This window comes from Eretmochelys imbricata, chromosome 17 (genome assembly GCF_965152235.1).
Source record: "Eretmochelys imbricata isolate rEreImb1 chromosome 17, rEreImb1.hap1, whole genome shotgun sequence".
Taxonomy (NCBI): Eukaryota; Metazoa; Chordata; order Testudines; family Cheloniidae; genus Eretmochelys; species Eretmochelys imbricata.
In genome coordinates this window covers 7,052,489-7,079,845 of record NC_135588.1, presented here as the reverse complement: position 1 = coordinate 7,079,845, position 27,357 = coordinate 7,052,489, and the positions used below count along the sequence as shown (strand labels likewise).

Sequence of the window (27,357 nt, the reverse complement as noted above, 5' to 3'; positions counted from 1 at the left end):
CTCTCCCACCCCTCCTGTCCTCAGTACTGAACAAATAATCCCATGAGACTAATAGGCTGCAACATTATGTTACTGTATTTTTAAACTAACCAAAGCTGAATGTACATTTGTGCAAAAGCACCTGTAATCACCTACTCAAAACCATCTTCCAGGCTTCCACCAGCCAAGGCATCCACCACTCCAGTAAGCAACCCTCCACGTGTGTTGAAATACTGTCTGCTTTTCATTTGTTCAAATTAAGCTTCTAGTCTGTTTTGTGAGGTAAGGAGGAAAATAAGGAAGAGACACTGGGATACTACTCATCAGTACTAGCATTTGTCTTGTCCAGACATAGCATTTAATCAGTTTGTATGGAAAAGGGCAGGTCAGCTCAACTCAGTTCTGCTATCAAAACCTACCAACAGGGACTGATGGTACAGTAGTTTAGCTGCACTGAAAAGACTTGGTAATACTTATATCCACAATGTTATGAAAAGTAGAAACATCTAAACCAACTTTTACTATGCATATTAATAAATATTCTTTATTTAAATTTTGCACATTGCGCTTTAACATATTACATCCAAAACATTTTGCAAATGGATGTCTATTTGTAAAATCTTATATTCAGCTCATTGTCATTCTGTACAGAATTATAGGTACAACATTACTTTGCCACTAGGTTGCTTTTTGTAAGTCTCACAGTAAGAGAAACATGTAATGAAAAGAGATGGCATAAATTATGAGAGGCTTGCACAGCTACTCAACTAAAGAAACAAGCCTGAAGAAAGATCAAAATTAACAAAATCACCTCCACCAATCTCCCCACCAAAAAAAAAAAAAAAAAAGAAAGAAAAAGAAAAAAAAGAAAAAAAAGGATCACATTGATTTTAAGATAAAATTTTGCCATAAGTCACTAAATTAAGGTTTTGAAAGAGAAGGCGCAGTAGTCATCTTGAGGATTTCAATGAAAGAGAGCTATTTTATTGTATTTAGTTCGCTCCAGCCGTTGTCAACCAACCACTACAAATGGGCCTCTTGTGATCATTTAAGCGGCAGTATTTATTAAATTTCTCCTTCAGATGCTGTCGGTACTGTTCTCTATTGCTGTAAAAAGACTTGTTGTTTGCCATAAATGACTGTATTTCGTCTTGTGAGATAAAGATTTCCTCATCAGAAGTGCATTCAGATTCATCCTACAAAGGAAAAAAAGATAGTTAAAAATATGAACATTGCTCTTCCAACACTGCACATTCTCTAATTTGTAAAATGACAGCGTCTCCAGTTCAAGTTTCATACCTATGTACAGTGTTGTTCAAAGTTTACAGTTGCTCTGAACAAAGAATAATTGTCACATGGTGGCAACACATAAGTCCTAACTAGCTAGCCCAGTGATCTGGGTTTGATTCACAATGCTTTGCTACATGCGGTGTCTACTCAGCATTGAACTCTGGCAAAATTAAGCAGCAGCACTGTTTCGCTTTAGAGTGTTATTCTGTTTTCAGGTGAAAGGTCACAGCATTAATATGGAACTTTCAAAATAAGGAGCGATGCAGATCAATGAAAAAAAAAGGGGGAAATGGTCTGAGAAAATCTGTGCTCGCACTAGCATGCTCCACAAGAGCACAGATGGTGCACACATCTTCATTACAAGATTGCCATTCTGCCACTATTATTCATTCCACTGACTCAACTTACTCAAAAATTAGAATGAGACGTCTCCCATAAGGCTGTCTCACCAACACCAACCAACCAGACACCGGGAACAGAACACCGGGAACAAGGTATGAGGTGCATCTCCACTTACCTCTTCCCTGTACCAAGCCTTAGCATACCACATACAGAGTGGGAATTCCTCAGAACCTAAGATTCAGAGCAGCAGGCTACAAACCTATGCCTTCAAACAAATGGTTACTTACAAGGAGTTCCACTAAGCTCTTGGCGCCCTTTCCCGAGTCAGGAGCAAGCGAGGGTTCTGTAGATTCTGCAAATCGTGACACCTTTTTCCTGGGGTCAAACCAAGGCAGCTGCTGCCCATTTTTTTCTGAGTTGCAGCAGCTTTCAGCCTGGGGGTCTCGGGGCTTGTCAAGGGGAAACTCTCTGCACACGGTATTTCCTGAGGTCTCCCGGCTACTTGGGTCCACAATACAACTTCCACGCTTCTGAATCAAAGAGTTAAGATAATTTACAATGGATTACTGGAAGTTTTTTTTTCTTTTTTAAACCTGTAATATTGAATTGATTTCACGATTGGGATACGACGATTTGGTAGAGACACCGGACAGTATTTCCTCACAAAAACAAATTCCACAAAGCAGTATTTAGAAAGGGGGTAGAGAAGGCCAGTTCAAATGCTGAATACTTCAGGTGACGGGAAATGGGCACTTGGTATGCTAGTTTACTACCTTCACCTACGTATTATTGATTATGGGACCATGGAGATAACTAGCCTATCACAGGTGTGTCCCACCTGAACAGGGTTGAGGTATACAGGAAGAGGAGAGGGCATAAAGGAAAAATGCACTCCTAAAGTGTATAGGTAGCTGATGAATAAAGAGACTTTTTTCAAGACTTAATCTGATACTTGCTTCAAAGATTTTTTTGAATGAGAAAGTGGAGGGAGGGAGGGAGGGAGGGAGATGAAAAACCCACACCATCTTGCTTATACCTGCAGCATTAGCCACAATCCAAATTAGGGAATTTGCAATAATTATTTTACAATACATGCATAACTAAGTTAGAATTCTAAAGCAAGCAGTTGTCCTTACATGCTCGTTCTCACACTTCAACGTTTTGCTTTTCTTTTTCTTCTTTTTGTTTTTGCCTTTTGTGTTATTCTCTTCAGAATTAGCCCAACATTCCACACAACTATCCCCATCCTCCTCTTTATCCTCACAGCGGTGGACACATGACTCATCACCTGTGAAAGACAGTTGATTTCCTCTCTCAAACACATCTTCTATGCTTTCTGTACACTAAGATAATGTTAACATTAAGTTCTTGCTGAACCTACCATTTTCGTCATGGTTACAAATGCCTTCAGTGCAGGCTACATCTGAACCCTCCCGAGATCCCGTTTCACTGCCCTCCATGCTAGATGAATAGCCGCAATCACTACCATTACAATGTGGAGATAAACCTGAGATGAAATGAGAAGTTACTGTAATCTACAGCAGTTAAGTTATAGGTTCTTTAGTTAGGGATCTACAAACAAGAAGCTCTTAAATTTTTAATTCATATTCTCTTACTTCTTCCAACTATTTTTTCCAAAAGAAAGAGTGTCTGAAAATATCTTCCCTCACCCTACATTAAAATGTTTTCAGAATAACCACTTATACAGAATGAGTTTCACATACCTTTCTTTATTTTAGGCGAACCCAGAAGAGTGCCACTACTGGGACAGGTACATGAAGTGCTTTCATTGGTAACAATTACTTCTACACAACTGCTAGTCTCTTCTGTACTACCACAGGCTTTGCAACTGTTGTCCATGAAGTCTGCGTTTTCCTTAAAACAAAACCAAGAGAGGTACGCAAGTGCTGAAATAACCGGCCAGCTGATAACGTTGGTCTATTTCTGCTTTCTTTAAATCTCTAGAAAGGATAGTCCTACCACAAGAGAAACTACTGTGGTCAGAGAAGGCTGTTAAATATCATATTGCTTGTATCACTTCAAAAAGCAAAATATCAAACTTAAATAAGACATCCTTTCTTTCCCAGAACGTGGCCATGGAGAACCCTGTTCCAACAGTTCAAAGATAGGTACATTTACTGATAGCTAGATTCAGCAGCACAGAACTTGAAGCCATTGTAAGGAAGAGTACTTTATGGTGTCTCTACACTGCAATTAAACACCCGTGGCTGGCCTATGTCTGCTGACTTAGGATTGCAGGGCTCGGGCTGGGATCCCAGTGCTTGGGTTTGTGCACTAGCCCAAACATCTACACTGCAATTTTACAGTCCCTCAGCCCAAGCCCACAAGCTCAAGTCAGCTGATTATCAGCCAGCTGCAAGCGTTTAATTAAAGCGTAGGCATACCCTTAGTCTCTTCATAAAAGGCCATCATTGGTGGTACTTGTCTTTGAGTAGCATGCAAAACCTGATGTTCTCTTTAGTTAAGTCATCTTTTTAAAAAAAATTAGGTTATTACCTATTCAAATAACCAGAGTTAGATTTAGTAATTCCATAAATCAGAGTTCTTGTTTGAAAACTATTCCTTTACAAGAAGGCAAAACTATTCTAAAGAAGTATAAAGTTCCTTAGAGAGATGCTTTAAAAAAAAAAAGTTAGTCCCTCAATAAACATAAATTAAATTAAAAAAAAAACCACTGTAGAGTCCAACAACGTGATGAACAAGAGAACGCAGAGTGTTAACTCAAAATTAGTTAATCAATAGCAACAGAAACTGTTAAACCAATTGATCAGCAATATTTACCTTCTCCTGACTTATTTCTTTCTCTTCTGTTGCCTGTAAGGGAGCAGGAATCTCACACACACACTTATTTTTCCGCCTATTCTTCCGTTTTTGGCGCTTCTTCTCTTGTTTAAGTTCTCGTACTCTTTCCTCTTCTGAAAACTCTTCACAGAGTTGTTCCAATCGACTAATACCCTGCACTTTTTCCACAGCCATCTGTTAATAAAATTCAAAGCCTGTTTAAAGGAGTTAAAGCTAAACTTTTGCTTCTCCATTTATAAAACAGAAAGGGCAATAAAAAGGATATACTGGTAAGTAGTTTGACTCAAAGTGCCTTTGAGTCAATCATAGCACGATCACTCCCAGTGCTTAAGGAAAAATGTCGATTCAAATGTGGCCCCAAATTTAGATTTTTGGGAAGGATGCTCCTAGAAGACTTATGAATAAAAATGCATCAATATAAATTTTATTAAATGATTTAATTATTTCAAGAAACGTAAGTGGAAAGACATCATAAGCTTAGCTTTGCAGCATTGAAAACCTGAAAACAAACATTAGTGAAACAGATTTGTGAATGTTCCTTGTCCAAAGTGAAAAGTGGAAGAGTAAAGCAAGAAAATTGATTTGGAAAAATGTTCTGTTTAAATAATTATGGTACTATTGCAACACAGATAAAGACATAGCAGTATTCTCATGGGTATAGCTGCCTGGAGCATCAGCAAGATGAGAAATCTAAACCCTTAAAAAAAACACATCAGAATCTTCCATAATGTATTTAGAGTTAAGAATATCACAATAAGGGTGTGCATATATGGGAACTTTGACAAAACATAACTCCCTATGTGGACACTCATCTTGGAATAAGAGTGGCTTTTCTTGGTTAAGCTTAAACCACTTCCAAAGCAACACAAGCTTTGGGGAGTTATACCAGTCTCACTATAATGGTTTATATTTACATCCTACCCTTGTAGACCAGCCCTTCGAAAAAGATCACAGGAAGATTTTAATTTTCAACTGTGTGTTTTAACATATTGGAAAACAAAGGTTTTAGGTTTTGCAAAATAAAAAACCTGTCATGTTATGACTAAAAATCAGGCTCCCCCATAGCTGTGGTTTTTAAAGCAGCTCCCTCATTAGGGAATTGGAAATGCAAAGCACTGGTAATTCAGAGCCACATCTATAGCAACAACAAAAAATTCTTACAAAATGTTTTGTAAGGCTATAAGGTGGGAACAAGTTGAGCCTTAATCTAGTTAAAACTTCACCCAATGGGGATTTTCATCTTTTTCTTTTTCTTTAAACTTGTTCATAAAGATTTTGGACACAGAACAGTCATTATGAAAAGGAACCAGCAAAAAAGAAAAACCATATAATATACAAGATGGGGAAAACAGAACTATTCCAATAAAAATATTGGAATTTTAGTGTCAAAGGCACCGAAGGATGCATGAGATCATGAGTGAGTAAATGTTAAAAGGACACTCAGATAAGGTTCTGACCTAAATTTAGGTATTGTAGGTTATCCCCTTCCCCCAAGTACTTGGAAGTTTCCAGTGAACGCAGTTTTGTTTGAATGTAGGCATTTTGCTATAGCATTTGTAATTCAAAGGCTTCCCCATCCTTCCAATTCTTCACCATAGTTAAAACTAAATAAGGTAACCTTATTACAGCATAGCTAAAACCTGTAGCATAGAGAAGATTTCACCATGTCCCTGTGACCTAGTTCACTGTGGAGAGTCCAGCGTACAGCAGCACTGGACTGGAAAATAAAATAATGGGGTGTTTTTCCCATTGTCGAAGCTGCATTTCATGTCAGAATGAAAATCATAAATGGTGAAGAATTAGATAATTTTTGTAAGTTAATAGTTAATTTAGAAAACCTTTAGTTTAAATGCTCAGTCATAAGACTTTAAAATAGCCACCCATTTTTACCTCAAAACTCTTGCGTAAAGCATCAACACCAAGGTAAAAAAGCATCTGCCATGTCTGCTCTTCAGCCCGTAGCTTTTGCCAGATTCGGTGTAGTCTTTCATAAAGATGAATACCCAGGCAAGTCAAAACCTCTTCTTGGGCTATGTCTATTGTCTTAGCATGCCTTTCCCTTCGTCTGGAACAAGATTATACTTAGTTGGTTTGGATTATGATGAACAATGTATTGATGTAGAGATATGCACAGTAATAAACTATTCCTTTCATTAAGAAAGTCAACAGAATCTATTTACTGTACATTTAAGGCAGCTGAATGTGAACATTTCTACAGAAGATAAAACAATCTGAAGAGACATTTGCATAATGACAGTAATGACTGTATAGAGTTCTGCTGTGCCGCATGCAAACGCAAAATACAAGGAACCAGAACAAAAATCTGAAGCTGCATCAATCCCTCTCATGACACGTTCACCTGTGCACAGCACCTTAAGGCTGCATTGCATCTACCATTCTATGGCTTTCGAGGGGAGTTATCCCACCAGTACATGATTTCTACTGGTGGAGGGATATTGCAAGAGCTTTGTTATAATTCTGAATGTCAGTAGGGCACAGTTAAACATTTGATTTTCTAGGATTCATCGTCTATCAAGTTTATAGTCTAGTGAGAATTTTAGTTGCACCTTTAAGAGAGAAAGTAGGAAACAAAATGTTTATAACATCTTTCAAAAAAGGTGAATGCAAGTTTACGAATTACCTACCTTGCAATAAAGCAACTGTATCCCAGTACCAGTTTATAAACCATTATCTATTAAAAACAAGTATTTGTAACATCATGCTTCTGCTTTTCTCACAACACACACAACAGTGAGGAAAAGTCTAAGTTATTCAAGTTCAGAACTATATTACCAGTGGAAGATTTTAGGACAGTGGCTAAATTAATCTTTAAATTATGGATTTTATATATATAAAATTACTCAGTAAAACTTTCATTCAGGATTCCCGTTCTATTTCACATATCTTGAACACCTCAATGGGAAAGCAAGGCAGCCCTAACGAGTGAACAAATTAATTTCAAGGCATTTAACAATTTCTTACAATTTTGCTTATAGATTTAAATGAGCCAAGAGATTAATGAAATGTTCACTGCTTTGAAACATTATCATGAAGGTACAGATCAAACAGAAATGGTTACATCTAAAAATCTGTTATGCAGCAGAGCCAGAAAATATTAATCATCACTCTTGCAACATATGTTCAGAAATAAAATAAAGAAGCAAAGCGCTAGATAGCCCATTCTAGCAAATTACATACTCATACCCTCCTGCAAACTCTGGTTCAGCTCGACCCAAGAGATGTGCAATGAAGTCTGTTTCACAGCATACATGTATATGACGTTCATGTGGACAACAACGCAAACCCTCATAAAGTGCAGCACAATATCCCTTTTCTTTGCTGCAGTCTAGTTCACCAATAAGAATATTGTATGCCCGAAGCACTTTATTTTTGCAGTCAGTGCAAAACCTGTATTAAAATAAAATTTAAAAAAAAAAAAAAAAAAAAAAAAGAGTAGGAGTGAGTATTCTTATTGAAGTAGCAATTTAGAACAGAGTTTAATACCATTATAAGTGTCATTTAGGAATATAACCGTGCATATTACATTTATTAAACTAAACCACTATAAGTTAAGATATTTCAAACAAAAATGTTAAAAAGACTTACACTGATAATATCCAAAGTATATAGTAGATTTTATAATATAATGAAGTTGTTAATATGACCTTTCATACTTTAGGGCATAAACCAACCACAAACTGCTAGCATTAGGAAGAAACTTCCCCTATGGACAGATTATTCCATATTGTCTATTATGGAGATTCCTGCAAGATATTGGACCAGGTGAATCACTGGTCCAAGCCAGCACAACAATTCCTGTACCTTTAAAATTATTTTTCCATCTATGGCACATTGTAAGTGACTTTGTAAGGCAACTTCAGAATGTTTTAAGTAACTACAGTGAATAATGGGAGAGATCAAAGAATACATTCTTACCTAGTATGTGCTGCATAAGATCAGTATTTCCATTATAAACTACTTTAGTGCCTTAGATTTTACTACAGCGAAGTGTACATATTAAACAAATAAAATGTGTGCAAGTAGCTGCACAAAGATGTGTGGTTATACAAGGTATCTAATTCACCTTAAGTGTGTCATAAAACAGTGCACTAAGGGCTTTCAACTAGCTGTGAAGTGCATTATTCACTTTTAGAAAAGTGCTAAATCTAAAAAAATAGAACCAAGCTTAAAACTATTTTGAGAAGTAATATTGATATTCAAGGCTTTAATTATTCAAATGACTGACAGCTACGGAAAAAATTCTATGGTCCAAACTCAATGTGCGCCTAGTTCAGTTTTAAATTCTGAAAAGTTGCATGCCTACTTATGTCAACTTTGGGTTGTATGGTGTTGTATTTCCCCGCTAACCCCCCTACAAAAATTGTTTTATCTACTGAAAGAGACAATATTTTATAAGTCAACCACGTTTCAATTGCTAAGCAGTGGCCCATTTATATCCTATTTTTATGTGGTCAAGTGAGGGAAAATAGAAATATTTATCCAGGTTCCAGTAACATATTATATTAGGCATACTGCCAACTAAAGGCTATTTTGAATTTTGTAAAAAGACTTAAGCTGTTTGTGACAGACAGCTGTTTGATTAGTTTTATCAAACACTCTGTTCCTATGAATTTTAAGGTTTTCTTTTCTCATAATACATATTGGTACCTTTGGATTGTTGTAAGGTAAAGAATTTAATTTGGTAAGATAGCTGCCATGCATATGCAGTTGTGATTTAGTGCACACTCACCAGTTGCCACACTGACCAGAATATTAAAAAAACACTGTCCTATATTTTCCTACGCACTAGAGATAATGGTGCCAAAGGATCATTAAGAACTTTAAAATATTAAAAATAATTTAGATGCTATAGCAACCCTAATTGAACACCCTTGCTTTCACTGGTTTTGTTCTCATTGTTATTTTAAAAGTGTAAGCATAAAAGTAATTCCAAATTAAGACTGTTAATTCTAAATGGAAAGCAATTCTTAAGTTTGCTGAACGGGTCCCATAGCTGCCACATGATAGTTTAATAGTTGCAAATAAGACTTCCACAATCTTTATTGAATGGGAAAGGAAATATATTAAAAAAAAGAATGCCATTTCATATCTCAAGTGACTATGTAGCTAGAATTAAGATACAAGTTACAGTGTTGTACTAGCTAAAAATCATAAATGAAAAGTAAGCTAAGGCCTGATCTTAGGGTTCTACATTTCTCCTGCTATGACGCATTATTACTATCAAGCAACCAAATAGTACATCTTGTTTTTTGGTGTCTCATCAACTATTGCAGAGCTTTGCAAAATTGTCAGAGCTTAACAAAGACCTTTTCAATTGACCTTTAACGTCAAACTGTATTCTTTATATACTTTGTTTCATGAGAGAATCCCCAGTATGTAAGGTATAAAGTGTAAAAAAACATTTTAATTCCCTTAACTTACCTGTGTTTTCGCAGATATGTTTCTAATGTTTCTAAAAGACAACTAGAATCAATTAAAACGACTTCATCCCTGCATTCTTGGGACATGAGTTCCCACACATCCATCCAACAACCCCTGCAGAAAGAAACATAACATACCAATTAAAAACAAAAACTGCACATTAGTTTCTTTTGAGAGAGAAAGAGAGAGAGAGAGGAAAGCAGTAGTGTTATTTTTCTTTAATTATTTTACCTGGCAGCTCCCTGGAAAGGTCGATAGTGGAAAGTGATCCTACATTTGCTCTCCTTCCTGTTGTCTTCACTATTTTTCTTATCTGCACCTAATTTCTCTGTACTGAGTGTGCTATTGCTCCCTTCACTGTAGCATAGTATTAAAAAAAAATTACAGCTATAACACGTCTAGAGTAAACTACAACGTTTTCCTGAAACATGCTATCAAAATCCTACAGTAGCTAATTTAGTTTGAATCCTATATATTCCAAGATACAGGAAAGCATTGCACATCCCAGAAAAATTATTATTCTTCCATAAAATCAGTGACAAGGACTATCAAATGAAATTTGTTTTCTGCAAGAATCATGATCTCAATGACAAGTTGTAGGTAACATTTCCCCCACCCCCAAAATCAAGTACTACTTTTCACGTAAAGTATCTACAATCTTTATTTCCACAGCAAATTGATATTTAGTTTGCAATCTGAAATTAAGACATGCTTCAATACCATCAACTACTTCAAGTTCAAAGCTAAAACACCATATTTCAGTTATCTTAAACAGCATACATTTGCTGAAAGAGTTAGCAGTTGTATGGCAGAGAAGAAACAAACAATTCACTTTTACTCAAGGGCTTGCTGACTCTTGGAAGTTTACCGAAACAGCGATTTGGAAACAATTACCCTGGAAAATTTATTTCTGTATAAATTCCAGCATTAATACGCCTATGGACGAAAAGGACGAATCTAAATCAGAAAAGGACATGCTTATTCCAAAATAAGGGTATGTCAACACTACACAAACACGACAGCAGCACAGCTGCAGCTATGCCGCTGTAGTGTGGACACACTACGACAACAGAAAGGATTTTCGGTCACTAGTAAATCCACCCTGTTGAGAGGCGGCAACTATGTCAACAGAAAAATTCTTCCGTCAAAGTGGGACAACCTATGTCGCACAAGGAGTGAATTTTTTCATAGTCCTAAGATACAGCTAGGTCTACCTAAGTTTTAGGTGTAGACCAGGCCTAAGAGTGTCCACACTGGGGCTTTTGTCAAAAATAACTATTTTAGAACAGTTCTTTTGATAAAATTTCCAAGTGTAAATAATCCTTAAGACTTGAAGTGGAGTCTAAGTTATCTTCTGAGCCCCAAAGGGAACACAATAATGATATGCTTTTTACAATTCAATAGATGGTATGACTATAGGCTCCTAACTACTTGTCAGCCAAAAACCACAGTAGTTGACTATTTGTAATTATAACTACAAATTTAGTATGTTATTGAAAACAAATTAAAACTCCATGTTAAATCTTATATATAATATGCATAATGCAAAGCTGTGATTATCTTATTTAAAGGCAAGGCTTCTTGCAAAGGAAAAATAAAATCAGTCAGAAGTTACTTTGAAGATCATTCACAACTATTTATTCTTGGAGACACACGTAAATTCTATCCCACCTCCTCAGTTAAGCTATTAATACATTTGCCTTCATTCAAAACTGCAGATTTAGTTGGGTTGATAGCAATATTGCTAGTACCTGATGATTTCTGCAATATATAATAGTATATGCAGTACTATACTGAACAGTATATTTTAAGCAAACCTCAAGCCATGTAATTTAAACTGCCTACACACGTTGACTACATACAGCATTATCTGAGAGTTGGAAGCCTCAATTTGCATACTATAGAAAAATATATATATATAAAATGCGAGTTGAGAGAGCTAAGGCAAAATTTTAATTATGTTCATGTATGAACCATTCTGTTTCATAATCCTCTTTGGTCTGATTCAACCTGAGAATAAGATACATATTCATTTATTAGAGAAAAAGCGGCTTTTGAGGATTCATCTTACAGAAATCAACGTGCAAAAGACTAAAGTTGTCATATTCCCTTGGATTTACTATATTACTCTAGCTTCTATGCCTCTGCTTATGCCACAAAACAGTGTGTACTACCAATTATATTTCTCTTTATTGAAATATTTAATCTAGTCAGAGATGGAACTAATGACTAGCTACTATTATCTCAAGTTCAAGACATACGGAGTTTAAAACAAAAAACCACAACAAAAAACAGTATCAATTTTATTTCCCTCCTCCTACCCAGTCTTTCAGAGAATGGACATCATAAATGAAAGACAAGTTTGTGTTTTAAAAAAAAAAAAAAAAGTTTGTCCTACAACCTGAAACTTCTGATCAAGCGCTGACATGTTGTTGTTTACTCTGCCAAAGACAGAGCACAACTGATACTGACAAGGTTCCTATACATTCCAATGAGGGATAACATTTACATAGACTTTATAAGGCCAAAAGGGACCATCATGATCATATAGTCTGACCTCCTGCACATTGCCCAGAACCTCATCCCACCCACTCCTGTAATAGGCCCATAACCTCTGGGTGAGTTACTGAAATCTTCAACTCATGATCTAGACTTCAAGTTACAAAGAGTCTACCATTTACTCTAGTTCAAACAAGCAAGCTTCCAAACTCTAGAGGAAGATCAAACAAACAAAAAAAAAACACAACAAAAAAACCCAGGGTCTCTGCCAGTCTGAACTAGGGAAAATTCCTTCCTGACCTCAAATAGGGCGATCAGTTAGATCTTGATCATGTGGGAAAGACCCAAACAACGGACACCTGGGAAAGAATTCTCGAGGAACTCAAAGTTCTCCCCATTTACTATCCCATCTCTAGCCCCCAGAGTTGTTTACTAATAGCAATTGCACATGAGCGACATGCCATTGTAGGCAACTGCATCATAGCATCCCCTCCACGAACTTAAGTTTAGTCTTGAAAAAAGTTAGGTTATTTGCCCCCTACTAATCCTCAGTTATTGCCTCCAAAACCAACAGAGATCAGATAAATTCATGCTTTCATTTGGACTTCTGAAGGAAAAGCTAAAATGGAGTAATGTCTCCGTCTCCCTATACATATTTGTAAACACATATGCACTCTGTATGTTCTGCAACTCCAGCATTGACTATATTGGATCTTTGTTTCACTTAGTCTTATACTTTTGATCACAAGATTTTCTAAGTATTTCTCTTTTACTAATTAAGGGTTTGTCTACACTTGCAGCACTGCAGCTGCACCACGGTAGCGCTTTGAAGACGCTACCTATGCCAACAGTAGGTACTCCATCTCCCAGAGAGACAGTAGCTATGTCAACGGGAGAAGACTTCCTATCAACATAGTGCTGTGGACAGGGGGAGTTCAGCTGGTATAACTGCGTTGCTCAGGGGATTATATCAATGTAAGTGCGTAGCGTAGACCCGGGCTTAGTTACATTTACATCCCTTGCAGTCCCTGTTATTACACCATTCAACTTAGCAAAGTAAATCCCACCCAACTAGAGATTCAGTATATCTTATTTATTTGCTTGAATTGTTTTTAAAATCAAAAGACCACCACCTAATATGGAAACAAGAAAGACAACATGAATGGCAAGATGTCATAGCAGCAGCCAACTAGTAAATTTTACAGTTAAAAAACCAACTATATTTTGAAGTGTGTACACGCCTATGATGGTGGAGGGAACTAATGAATTTTAGGCATTTTTAATACTTCAAGCTCTGCACAGTCCAAATGAGTCAAATATTATGGCATCACATTTTGAATAAACGATATGGTTAACTAGACTTGAGTCTATTTATACTAACATACTACATATTCAATTCAAAACATGTTTATTCATAAAATCTGCAGTCAATGAATCTTGCACACTTTCACACAGATGTATGAAAGACTTACAGAAAGCTTCTACAAGCACAATTAAACACATGAAAACTGATCTAATTTATCTTTATTACACATTCTCTTTTGATTACCAGCAGTGCCTAGGGGCCAACCAAGAATGAGACCCTGCAGTGCTAGGTACTGTACAAAAAAAAAAAACCCACACACATGAAAGACAGTCGCTGTGCTGAAGATATCATCATCTAAATAGACCAGACAAAGGGAAAGAGATAAAACATAGAAGCAGAGCTGACAGAATGGTGGTTTGCAACTGTAATGTTAGTATCATGATTTCCCCCCCCCACCCCCAAAGGAACTGTGGTTTTATTTGTTTCCACGCCCCCCTCAATTCTTTCCACGGGGTCAAAAAAATCCAGCCACATAAAGCAAACAACCGTGATAAAAAAACAATTAGCAATTCAGTAGACTACATTAAGAGAATCAGGGCTACTAATATGCATTAACATACACATCAGAGCTCTGACCAAGGGCTTGGGGACTAAGTTAGGCCTAATTGTTTATTAAGAAGAAGATTCAGTGGTCACGTTAGAGAGAAAATATTTCAAGTTGATATGAGAACAGCTACCTGGGCAGAGGAACTGTGACAACAGAATGAGCCACTCAGAACAGTTTGTCTTCGTTCATTTGATACTGACATCATATTTGTTAGGATGGAGGCAGTAGAAAACTGCAATAACTCCACATCCCACCTGAAATACCCACAGGATTGGACATGGGGAAGTAGATACGACTTATTCTGCATGTTGCTATCCCCAAATTGATATGATTGCGATAGGGTGACCAGACATCCCGATAAAAAATTTGTCCCGATATTGCAGCTTTGGCTGCTCTGGCGTTTTTGGGGTTTTTTCTGCTTCAGCAGCTCGGCTCTGGCCGCCTTTTTTTTTTTTTTTTTGCTTCCCCCATGTGTCCCGATATTTTGTCCATCTCATCTGGTCACCCTAGATCGCGATCCTGCATGTTGCTACTCCCAGATTTTCAACTTTTATATTTTGTGGCAAGTAGTCTTGCCCTAAAATACTGAGCTTATTGAACCAAACTGACTATTGCTTTAAACAAGCATTATAATCCATAAAAAAAACTATCACAGGAGTCCAACACACTAGCTGACAGCAATATAAACAAACACTTCTTTAGCTCAGATTTGCAGGACAGTAGAAAACAATTATTGGAATGTTCTGTACAACAGTTAGCTATTTGCGTATATAAAGACTTATTTAACATTTAAATTATAGTAATGCATAGATTCCAATAAGTCTGGGACCCCATTATGTAAACCTTTACGAATATAAGATAATGACAGTCCCGGCTTCAAAGAGTTTATGGCGCTATTCCTAGGAAAGACCTGGTAAAAAAGAGGGGATTTTCTTCACAATTTTCATAATTATGCAATTTTTTGTGAAGATAACAAAAAAGTGACACCCCCCCATTCCAAAATCAGCAAAGAATTGTCAAATTAAAAAATGTTGACTATACCCATTATGAAATATTGTTTCAAGCTAACAATATAAAAATATCACTACATTTAAGATGTACATGCATTGGTTGGATTTTTCAGTAGTGGTTAAGTGGACTGGATAAGTGAACATATCTGGGTTTCAAATTAACATTGAGCTAACATAATGAGGTTCACACTACTGTACAATTGTTTCAGTTTGACAGCAGACCGAACAGTAAATTGGCTTGTAAAAATAACAGTAATAGTGTGAGAGAGCTATAAGTTTCCACTGTTTAAGTGAAAGACAGACTTTGCTCTATTCTCTGCAAGTGTTCATCTGTGCTGGCTTTCCAACCATATTTAAGAACAGCTGCACACTAGTTTAGCTCCATCCACAATGCTATACATGTTTAAAATATATATATGCACTTTTTAAAATATGGTTTGAAAGCCAATGTAGATGGGGCCATTCAAAGTCTTCAAATCAGATTTTTCTGGTGAAGATTTCTACTCTCAAAGTTCACAGACATGAAGTTACAGCAGTGGAATACGACCTTCAAAACAGTTTTATAGCTATAAAATTTTGCTTTTGCGAGGCTGCTAAAAGGGTTTTGGACCTATGCATGCAGTTCCATACTGTATATTGCTGGCCCTCCAACTCTCTGCCTACAAAAAATCAGATAAACCTACAGAATTTTCACTATCTCTTCATAACAACAAATTGTGGAAATACTCATCTATAATTCTGTTCTTTGAACATTTTTAGATTTTAAATGTACACAATATACTTTAGTGACGTAGTATCCAAGTTCTCTTAACTTACCCCAAAGGTTTTGGCTTGTGCGTGTCTAGGGAGTGCAATTGACATCTCTTGTTCTTCTTACTTTTTGGAATTGCATCTATCATATCATTTAATTTGGACCTATGTAGACACATTTCAGAAATCAGTTTTAAAATTGAAGTTACAATTTTGCAAACAAATCTTTACAAGATTATCCAGCGAACATTAAATGAAGACAGCCTGTTACAGACACTATCAGAGATACAAATACTGTGCCACTCTTTTATTAACTCTAAGCTTTTCTTTTTCCTGCTTTCATTATTGCCTTTGCCTATAAAACGTTTCAGGTAAAGGAGGGGAGGGCAGTAGGCATTTTCCCAACCAACCATTCTAGCAAGCAATACGAATCACAGTCCAATATGCCATCCAGACACATTTATGCCTTTATCGATAGAAAACAAAGTCTCTTCTGTGCCTACTAAGTCCAACCTTTCCTACACTAAAGCATTCCTTCCTCTCACCCCACGCGCAAACTTACTGTAGTATAAAATGGTAAGAAAATATCATTTGTTTTAATGTTTACAATCTAGAGAAAAAGGAAAATCCTGTTCTATTGCAAGCATCCTTCCTCTAGACATGCCAACGAAAGTCACATATGGCCACTTGGAAGCCATTGGCTAAGAATCTTAATACTAATTCTGAATCCTTTTCGCAACTGGAAAAAGCAACAAATTCAACTTGTCATCTGAAAGATTAGCTAGTTTAAACTTTAATAGTTTAACAGATCACACAATTTCCAGTTCAGCTTTGCTTTTGAGTTAATTAGCATCTGATCACAATGCCAATAATACGTTCATATCTGCAACAAGAAAACTAAGCAAAACATACATGCAGAAGTTAGCTTATTTCTTTCAGAAAGGGGCATGGAAAGAATAAGCCGAGTGACTGCATTTTGATACATCAATAAGAAGTTATACTTACCCATGCACATAAAATAGAGTATAAAGCTTCTTTGCATCAGTCATACAGCTTCGAGTTACAGAAAGGACCCCCTTTGGCCCTACCGTAAGGGGCTCAAGTGCTGGATTTCCAGACTCAACGAGCTGGGAAAACAGACGTTCCACACTACGACGACAGCCAACACATGGGACAAGCTGAGAAAGTGCACTCAAGACTTCACGCGATGTCACCATCATGGCAATATTTAGATCCTGCTGTTTAAGCATACTATGTCGCTGAGAGATGGAGAGAGATGCAATGAATTAAGATTTCTAAAGGGTTGATTTTTAAGTTGTTTATTATAGAATTCTAGACTTTCACAGAGGTTTCCTTTCAAAATTCCTTAGTGGATACTGTCTGCAGCCCCAAAATTTCAGGTCACCAGCTCACTCCGTCAAGTTAAATATCATTTTTTTTTGGGGGGGTGGGGGGGGGGAGGAGGAGAGTGAGATTTGAAGTCCTCCTATTAAGAATTCAGGCCACACCTAAGGATTTTTTCTTGAAAGCTACATGCAATTTCATATTAAAAAATTAATAACTTAAAAGAAGAGTGTGTACCATTTCTTGGAAACAAACATTTTGCTTAATCATCATCATTTACTAAATGTGGGATACAACTTTCAAACTTTGATTTTAACACCTATAACAATAAAGAGCCCCTCAACTTTCAATTACATTTCTATAGTTCCAGGAGCCTGAACACCTGTTTAAGAAAAAAAAACAAAAAAAAACCAACACAGCATGTTTCTCTCTTCCCTGTGGTCAGTGAAACTGACCATACAAACAGATATCAAAGCACAAGTTGGGGGTATGAATGAGGGAAAGCATTTTAAAAAAAATATATGTTACTAGTCTTCTATTGTTACTTGAAACAAATGTAAAAAATGCAGATAGAAGTCTTTAAAGGAATACCAACATAAAAATATTACCAAAATGTCAGAGATAAATAAAGCAACAGTGTAGCAGTGATGATGCTATGCCGCAATTCTACTTAATACTTGACTAACAGCAGAAGAAACAGTGCAATTATCCTGCATAGCAATGCTTTACATGCAGCATCTGTGTCAGAAATACCACAGTTTAAACTAAAGTACAATATTGAAAGAAGCTACTTTGTCTACTGCTGACAACCCCAGCCTAAAGGTGGTAGAATAAAGAGGGAGAGACAGGATATCCCCCTCACCCCAAAAAGCCAACTTCATTAACATACAGTTTTCCACACCAAAAATTGTAAGAACCACAAATTTGCTTTTTTAGAATCCCACTGTTAACCATACTATAAATTAGTGCATTCACCCCTGCCTTGGAAGTAGATGCAGGCACCTTATGTTCAGAAGTGACAAATTTATTTATAATAGAATAAACAGATTAGCAGCATCCTGAAACCAAATAATGGATTAAAATAGAATTAGGAATCACAGTTTCTGTAAAGTATAATACACAAATACACACTGACAACCAGATATCACTTTGCTAAAATTTCTGTTTTAAATAACATGGGGGGTATTTCATCTTCGGAAAGAAGAGAGTGTAAATAAAGGAGCAGCAATTGCAATGGGACAAAAGCGTAATGTATCCAGTGTCTTTTGGTGCTAGTGCCTAAGACACATTTCACTGCACATCAAGCTACCAATGTACTTTATCAACATGGTGACTGATACAGCTTTGAAGAAGTACATACCATAAAGCAAGTAACCAGAGAAAGTAAAATCTGGCAAATGGATTTTTCAAACTGACTGGAAGTTAAGGATTGTGTCTTACCTGAATGAACTGCTTTAATTGTGCACCATTATTCTGATGTCCATCAAGGTTTAGCACATTATCGGGAAATTCCATCACCATCTAAACAAGAAAGAATAACCTCTCAGAACACAAAAATTCAAACATAATCCAGACCTGACTTTATTCTACTTCCTTTAAAAAAAAAAAATCCATGTACAGTTGCCTGTTGAATCCCCTCATTCTTCTCACATTACAATAATGGAAACTTTAAATGTAAGAGTACTCCATACAGAGGTATCAGAATGGTCAGCAAAGCATTCAACTTTGTCTTGCTGTTTTAGAAGACACTTTAGAACATGTGCTTTTCTAAAACATTTCTTTAGGAAGTGGCAACAATCATTAGGTTAGACAGCAATATTGATGTTACTAATATGATCTACAAAAGTGGTTCTCAACCAGGGTCTGGGGAGCCGCAAGCAGGTTTCAGGGGGTCCACCAAGCAGGGTCAGTGTTAGACATGCTGGGGCCCCGGGCAGAAAGCTGAAGCCCCACCACATGGGGTGGAAGTCCAGGGCCCTGAGCCCCGCCATCTGAAGCTAAAGCCAAACAGTTTTGTGAGGACCCCCAGGAAACTGCCCTGCTTGCTACCTGCTAACACCAATTCTGACTTTTATATGCAGAAAACCAGTAGCTGTGGCACAGGTGGGCTGTGAAGTTTTTATAGCATGTTGGTGGGGTGGGAGGGGGCGCCTCGGAAAGAAAAAGGTTCAGAACCCTGATCTACAATATTTGAAGAAGTGCTTCAATTAAAAACAAACAAGAAAACCCACCACACATTATTGCAAGGCATTATATAAAGTGATCCAATAGTTCAACTACAGAAAAAAAAAGTAGTTATGGAAACATGTGTACTACAGTTTAATCACTTCACAGTCTATTCTTGCAAAGTATCAATTTTAAGAAAATATTAATTTAACAAGGTATTCCAAAGGCATTTACATTGCTTTGGATGACTGTAGGTGCAATTCTCAAGTGGTTCAAAGCAAGATGTTAAATCCACAGAGCTATGTGATAATTGGTACAATATTTCATACTATTTCTTGCCTAATTACTTATCATGCACCATGGAAGCCAAAAGATGGAAAAATAAGGTGATTTGGTATTCACTTATGGTGCCATTTGCTAACGGAGAGTCAAACAACACAACTGTTTAAATAATGAAAAGCACTAAAATCTATTTTGCACCCAAAAACCCAGCAAAATATTTTCTTGTTTACAAAGTGCAAGTTCCCTCAATCCAGTTAGTATTATTTTAAATTTCAGTATCACATCATGGATCGGGAGTTTCAACAGGCAATTCTGTTCTACCATTTTAACAAGGGTGCATAAATATTTTGTCTGGAACAATAAAAAAAACATTTTACCAGCTGCAGTTAAGAGAACACAAGTCTCTTCCTTTAGTATTCAAATTGCTATTCCCTGCCTTCATCCCATTCCACAAGACATACAGAACTGGACTCCTTCAAAGGTACAATTAAGATGCGTCTCTTCACAGTTCCTCCAATGTGTATAACAGATAACAGAGGAGATGCAGAAAACTAACCTGTTAATCTTTTGCAGACAGTCCAAGTTTTGTGTACCTTTAATTTAAACACTATTTACTTAAAAAATGTAACATATTACAATGCCACTCTTACTCTAGTAGCTTACCAAATAACTATAGCTAAATTTCTTCCTCTTATTACCTTTAATTTCATTTAACAACCTTGTAGAGAACATTCCAACCCAGCTGACTATAACTACTGAAAGAACTGAAGCCCTGATGCTACACCTGGCTCCAGGTGCATGGATCATTGAGTCTTCACAGAGCCCCACTAAAGTAAGTAAGGATCAGCCTGCACAGAGCTCTTTATGGAATCAGGGCCCACACCAGTTCAAATTCAGTCCCAAACTTAGATTTTTATTTAAAAAATTGTTTCCATTGGATAGAAACATCCTTGTTTTAAACAAGAAACCTGCTTCAGCGTTTACATTTTAAATTGCACCATGGAGAGGCAAAGAAAGACTGACTAAAAAAAAAAGTGAAGTTTGCTTAACCGATTTTCATTTTCCAACAGAGAAATGCAGAGAAGTCAAATTTATTTTTAAAATTCAGTTTCAGTGAGCTAACGTGTGGGGGAAAAAACCCCTGTAATTTAACAGAAGTCTGTTGTTACTGTCCCTTTAAATTGGACTAGTAGCTGAACTAACATGTCAACTCTAAAAATGAAGTAGTTTGCTTCCATTTTCCTTTTCACCAACTCCTTTGCCTTGTTAATTGGCTAGAGAAGAGGGGCGCAATCTTCTGAAATCCTCATTGTGCTTCTGCTTCCCCCACAACACTGAAACCAACTCCAGAGCTCTGATGCATCTCCCTTTAGAGCCAGCCAATACTACTCTTTCAGCTAGAAAGACGTTTACTTGAATGATAATATCTATTCTCCCAGCCTTGAAAGCACCTTTGTCCCATTAGACATGAATGCTTCATTCTATTCTTTAGAGGATTCTGTTTTACTACCCTGTGCCATTTATGGTTTCTACTTCTTTTTTGCCCCTCCTTTGGTCCCACTTTACATGCCTCTGTGGTCCATAACACTTTGCAAGCAACAGCATGTCATTTTTGGTGCAGGTTTGTGGTTTCCTACATTTACTATGTTTGTATAGTGCCTGACACAATGGGCTAATCTGGTTCAGGCCTGTAGGTGCTACTGGAATATAAATAATTGTTCCCTGCACCCATATATTCTCTGCCAGTTAATGCCACATATGGTATGCAATCATGCTGCACATAGCAATTTCCACCAGCTGCCTGAAACTGACGATCTTTGTCAGTGTTGATGTCATACTCCAACTGGGAATGTGCTATGTACCAGAACGATCTGCTGCTATTAGTGAAGAAAGGCCAATAAGTAATTTCTGTCTTCCACCCCAACATCAGAGAATGCCCTCCAAGGCTCCTGAACAGTACAGTGAAACTGTCAAAGATCAAGCTTTTGGATGAAGTTCTACGGACAGGAGCAACAGCAACCAGTCAGTTCCTGAGGTACTGAAATGGAAGAGGAAGTCCCCACAGTACCAAATCAAACCCATCCCCTCTACAAATCATATAGAGTATGTTATTTTCATAAACTGAAAAGGTAAATTATTTTAATCTTTCAGCAATTTCTCTTTATGAGAAGACAGGACACAAAAGCTAGCGCACTGTTCATTTAAAGGGGCAAATGATACTGCATCTGTGCAATGTCTATGCCACTTTATCATTATTCCTAGATGATGCAGGAAGTTTCTACCACATTTTAGTTCAAACACACATTTACCAATTTCGGGTCACTTTGATGTTTTGTTTCTAAATTTCAGTTAGAGTTTAAGTTTGCATAATGACTTACACAGATGCAGACCTTCTCAATCATCTATGTTTTTAATTAAGTTTTAGATGGGTTACTACCAGCCTGTTCACATCAAACAAACACTCATTTGATACTTTTTTTTTAATTTAAGAGTTAAAGCACTAGAGCTAAGCTTTGCAGACAACTGCAGAACATGCACTGCTTTTTCTTAAGTATCTGAAAAAGTATTATAGATACTTAAGACCTAGGGCAAACAAAACAAAAAAAAACCCCAAGGAGACCACCCAATTACTATTCCCATACCTGTTAAAGAGGAGCTTCCAGCATATGTAGAAACGTGAAATTTTTTTGTGACTCCATAGTGGTAACAGAATGAGACTGAACCAATAGTAATGTCTCTATATAATGAGAATGACGGTACTTATACAAATACCTTTCATCTAAAGGGATCACAAAACAACTTAGCGCTATACACAGGAACCTCTTCAGTCACAACTGTAGCCTACCTCTTGTTTAAAAGCACAATGACAGTCTGATGGCACTGAACAACACTAACCATTTAAGACAGGAAGAGAAAAATATTTCAGCCCACTAAAATAAGAAGGAATTTTAGGTAAGCAAAATTTAAATTACCCAAATTGTGACTTAGGCAGAACAGCAAGACTTCCCTGGTCTGTATTTCATTTTAGTCATACTTCAAAAGACACAGGAGAAATACAAGAGGTCTAGAGAGGTAACAAATGCTTAGAAGCAGGAATATCCTTCCATATGAAGAGACTGAACTATTTAGTTCAGAGAGGAGAAATGCGTATACAAAATACTTAACAGCTAAAATACAGCACATCAGGCACTCCTATTCATCGTCTCATAATACAAGCCAGGATAATCACCAAAATAGAAAAACAGGAATTTAACACAGATAAAAGGAAACTTTTTATACAATGCATAATAAACATATAAAGAAAAGGAGTACTTGTGGCACCTTAGAGACTAACCAATTTATTTGAGCATAAGCTTTCGTGAGCTACAGCTCACTTCATCGGATGCATACTGTGGAAAGTGTAGAAGATCTTTACACTTTCCACAATATGCATCCGATGAAGTGAGCTGTAGCTCACGAAAGCTTATGTTCAAATAAATTGGTTAGTCTCTAAGGTGCCACAAGTACTCCTTTTCTTTTTGCGAATACAGACTAACACGGCTGTTACTCTAAAATAAACATATATCACCCATTGTCACCAGATAGATCAAGGCCAACAACTTAATAGGATTAATAAAGAGGACATTAATATGGATGAGACTATCCACAGTTCCATTAGATTGGATAAAAATAAAATTAGGGATAAAGTTTCATGCTTCAGGGATAAGGCAAATACTAACCACCTAGGGTTACTAAGACACTTCCTCTATAGGCACGTTGTGCCACAGTTTTTAATGATGGGCTTTCTTGCACCTTCCAGTGAAACACCCAAGAGGATCCCAAACCAAAGCCCCCCACATTACACTCAGTTAATTTTACCACATTCACCAGATAAGGAAGAGGGGAGAAGAAGAAAAAAAATCACACGACTGTAGATTTTGAACATTAGAAGAGTGCAATGAGAAACAGGACAACCAAACCATCAAGCAATTCAAGGAGAACTGTACAAAGGACAATGTTCTGATGCAGGACCTAATCAACATCAACATCCCTAAATTGTTTTATTTTAAACATAAATTTATCACCAATCCACTTAATCCTCTTCTCACTTATTTTAAAATGTCACTTATATTTGGCCAGCCTCGTTTGTTACCTGAGTTTCATGATTCACCGATTATATTAATCCTATATTATTTAAAGATTGCTTTGCCTTACTTTTGGGTAGACAGACACATGCCTACCACTTCTTGGAAACTGTACATACATGGGCCCCAAATAAGCAAAAAGTATTTTCTGATTTTGTCACCTATATTTTTCTGAAGAAGTCTGGTGAAAAACGCACTGCTGCGTTAAGCGTTATCAATTCCCAAAGATTATCGCATTGAGAGAACTCAAAGGAGGAGCCTAAGAGGCATGTCTAAAGAGAAAGGCCTCGCCTAGGAATTGCAACATATCGTCTGTTTATGTTGTAACTGCTAGGTGCTCAGCTAGATACATAGAGATTAGGTGTCACTTGTACAACAGACACTCACTGTAAGGGTGTCATCTATGTAGAGGGGGATCTGCCTCTTTTCGAAGGGAAATTCCTCTTCCCCGTCTCTGCAAACTGCAGCCAGCCGCGCCATCTCTGCTGTTGCTGCTTCCTCCTAGCTTCAGCCTGCAAACAGCCAAGCCCCGGAGAGGTAAATAAGAGCACTGGTTCTACAAAACACTTTCACCAGCAGGGAAATGAGTCCACTTCAACAGATCGCCTGATTCAACACACTAGGGTGTACATTAAAAATCTCATCTTTCCAGGCACCAATGCAAAAGACCCCCTCCGCCCAGCCCACACCCATTTTCTGTACTCAGGTCACTGTTTCTGGGTCTGGAAGAAACTCAGACGGATAAGAGATGGGACGTAAGGTGTAAAGACTGGGAAATGCGACACAGCATGTGGGAGGAGACAGCGGGACGTGGGAGGAGTCAAACCTTGACCCTCTATTGGGGTGTCACCAAACCACGGGGAGGCACTGTGGCAGATCACGGAAAGTCTGCCCAGGCCTATCAAGCGCTTACTAGGACTCAACCCCCTTCCTGTGGGATCACTACGACCGGGGGGAGGGGGGAGAAGAAGAATCCGCCCGGGCTGTCAAGAGGCCTTTACCTTGAAGCCTTGACACACACACACAGAGGGGGGCCGGGAGGATCCGCCCATCCCTTCGTGGGGCTCAGCCCCGTGCAGCACCCGGGCGCTTCCCGGCACGGCGGTTATGTAAGGAGCGGAGAAGAGGTTCCTCTCTCCCGAGCCCGGCCCCCCCGCTCCCGGACGGGGCCCCTTCTTCCGAGGGCGCCGCCGCCCGCCTCGGGAGGAGGAAAGAGGGGGCCCGCTCCCTTCGCGGCCCCCCAGCAGAGACCCGGCCCCCGCCAGCTCAGAGCAAAGCGTCGCCGCCCCGGGGCCCAGTAGCGCCCTGCCCCCGCCGCTTCCTGGGCACGCCGAGGAACCAGAGGCTGCCTGCGGCCCACGCGTCCGACCCACCAGCTCAGGCAACTCCCCGGCCTGGGCGCCGACCGGGGCCGCTCAGCCCGGAGCCAGCCGGCGGGCAGGGATCCCGACAGAGGGGCCCTCCCCTCCCGTCGGGCCTTCCCCGGCCCCCTTGCGCCCGCCTCCCCTGTCCGGCCGCCCCCGTCACCCTCTGCGGGGCCTGTCAGGCCGCCCCGCTCGCCCCGCGGCGGCCTTTACCGGCTCCCGAGCGAGTCCGCAGCCTCAGGCGCTGTGACAAGCCAGCGGACGGCCCGGGCCCCAGCTACCGCGTCTCCTCAGCGCCACCCCGGCCCCGCCTACCTCTCGCGAGAGACCGCGGCCCAACCGCCCCCCACCACCATCCCCCCGCCCGGCCCTGCGCCCTCGCCGAAGGAGAGCCTCACCCGCCGGAGTCACCCGGGCCTAGGCCGCTGAAAGGAGACCCCGGCCCTGTTACCCACTCGGCTCCCAGGCTCTTCCTGCTCCCGGGCGGCGGAGCGAGTGACCCGCCCAGGCCGCGCCCCCAGCCCTGCCGACCTTTACCTCCCGCCACCGCCTTCTCCTCAGGCCTCCGAGCTGGGTTCGGCCTTCACCGGGGGAGTGGGAAGCCTCGGAGGTGTCACAAATAGCCGCGGGGGCCCAGCGCCCGGCTCCCTCCGCCGCCTCGGGAAATAGTCCGGCGGGGCGTCAGTGCTCCGCTCTCAGGGACGGGGGTATTGGGGATAGTGCCCGCTGAACCGGGTCATGGAGAGGCGCCGGGGCAGCGCCGGCGAGGCGGGATGGGTCCGCCCCTCCCGTCTGCCCTGAGGCGCTGGCTGAGGAAACGCGCTCCCCGCTGTGCGGGTAAGGGGGGCACCTCCCTCACGGGGGGAGACCCTCTGGGAAGAGAGAGAGAGAGAGGGTGGGGGGCACCCTCCTCTGAGGGGACCTGGAGCCCCCGGTCTGAAGAGGGGTACACACCCCGTGAGGGGGGCCTTATGGAGAGTCAGCTACTTATCCACCCTCTGTGGGAACATAGTCCAAGGCACCTCCCAGAGACACCCCTGACTTGGAGGGTTTGGTTATGCCAATAAAACTACTAGCAAAATGCTCCAGTGTTGGCCACAGTTATATGGGTATTAAAATCCTTTCACGGGCGTCGTTTATGGAGTTCCTCTGGCTATAGCAGTTATGCTGGTTTAACTGTGTCCACGCTAGGGCGTTTGTGGTCATAGTTATGTTGGTAAAAAAAAATAATCACGCCCTCTTTGACCAACATAGCTATGCCAGTAAAACTTATGTGTAGACCAGCTCGAAGGCCCTGTCCTTAGGGGGGAAAAAAGGGTGAGAGGATTTTCCGTCATGTTAGCTGAGTCGGGTTGGCTTAACATAGTTGAAAAACTCTGTTAATGCCAGTGAGGACACAGACTAACATGTCTGAAGCTGTGCTATCAGGCATGCCCTTTGCCTTGTTTATACAGAATTAGATTTTTCTAGCATGGGCTAAGCTCACACCTTCAAAACCCAGCTCTAGATGAGGTACTGGGCTACACTATCACCCGCTAACAGGCCCTCTTCTGCGTTTGCCTACATTATACAAGTATTAACAGGGCTTTTTCAGTCAGGTTATTAAGCTAAGCCTTGAGCTAACACAATTGAAAAACACCCTTGCTCAAAACTGGGCCTAAGGGGAAAGGAAGGGCTGCCTCCCAGAAATACACACACGTCCCCAACCCTTGAAAGAAGACAGATGAGGCCAGGTTAATGAGCTCCACCCAAAGAAGATAGCTCTGCAGCTCTGGGCTTGCAGCATCAGTTATGAAAGTAAAAAAATTGCTTGAGTCCTGGTACCCTCCCTCCTAGGGCATATAAAGAGGAAGAGGGTAAGGTGAAAGAGAAATTAGAAAGCTAGTAAGGGAAGGAGAAAAAGTTGGGGGTTAAAAAGGAAATCCCCTGCATTTTATGTGACTGCTGATAAAGGTAGAGGGGGAAATGGGAGTGTGGGATGGGGTTAAAATAAGAACTAGGTTTAATTCCCACCTGGCACCTATTTTCA

General features: G+C 39.4%; 1 protein-coding gene across 3 annotated transcripts; it reads right to left on the bottom strand.

Moving 5' to 3' along the window:
* Window positions 1-495: 495 nt before the first annotated feature.
* Window positions 496-25,844, bottom strand: GGNBP2 (gametogenetin binding protein 2). 3 transcript variants are annotated; one of them, XM_077836515.1, is made up of 14 exons: window positions 25,727-25,844; window positions 24,352-24,476; window positions 18,833-18,913; window positions 17,054-17,307; window positions 16,115-16,213; window positions 9,877-9,990; window positions 7,633-7,842; window positions 6,325-6,499; window positions 4,414-4,608; window positions 3,336-3,486; window positions 2,993-3,118; window positions 2,748-2,899; window positions 1,899-2,141; window positions 496-1,175 (listed from the first exon to the last, which is right to left on the bottom strand). In XM_077836515.1, exons 2-14 carry the CDS (start codon window positions 24,442-24,444, stop codon window positions 972-974), a joined length of 2,097 nt encoding a protein of 698 aa, XP_077692641.1. In that variant the 5' UTR covers window positions 24,445-24,476; window positions 25,727-25,844; the 3' UTR covers window positions 496-971. The 3 variants fall into 3 exon arrangements, with proteins under 3 accessions (XP_077692641.1, XP_077692640.1, XP_077692642.1); XM_077836514.1 differs by lacking the exon at window positions 25,727-25,844 and adding an exon at window positions 25,542-25,627; XM_077836516.1 differs by lacking the exon at window positions 25,727-25,844 and adding an exon at window positions 25,542-25,627 and having other exon boundaries at window positions 7,639-7,842.
* Between the last annotated feature and the right edge of the window lie 1,513 nt (window positions 25,845-27,357).

Coding starts and splice junctions, on each gene's coding strand:
- GGNBP2 (XM_077836515.1), bottom strand. CDS start 24,444: ATGGCGCGGCTGGCTGCAGTTTGCAGAGACGGGGAAGAGGAATTTCCC. Junction 2,900..2,992: donor TTGTAACCATGACGAAAATG/GTAGGTTCAGCA, acceptor TGTCTTTCACAG/GTGATGAGTCATGTGTCCAC. Junction 1,176..1,898: donor AGAGCTTAGTGGAACTCCTT/GTAAGTAACCAT, acceptor TTTCCTTTGTAG/GATGAATCTGAATGCACTTC.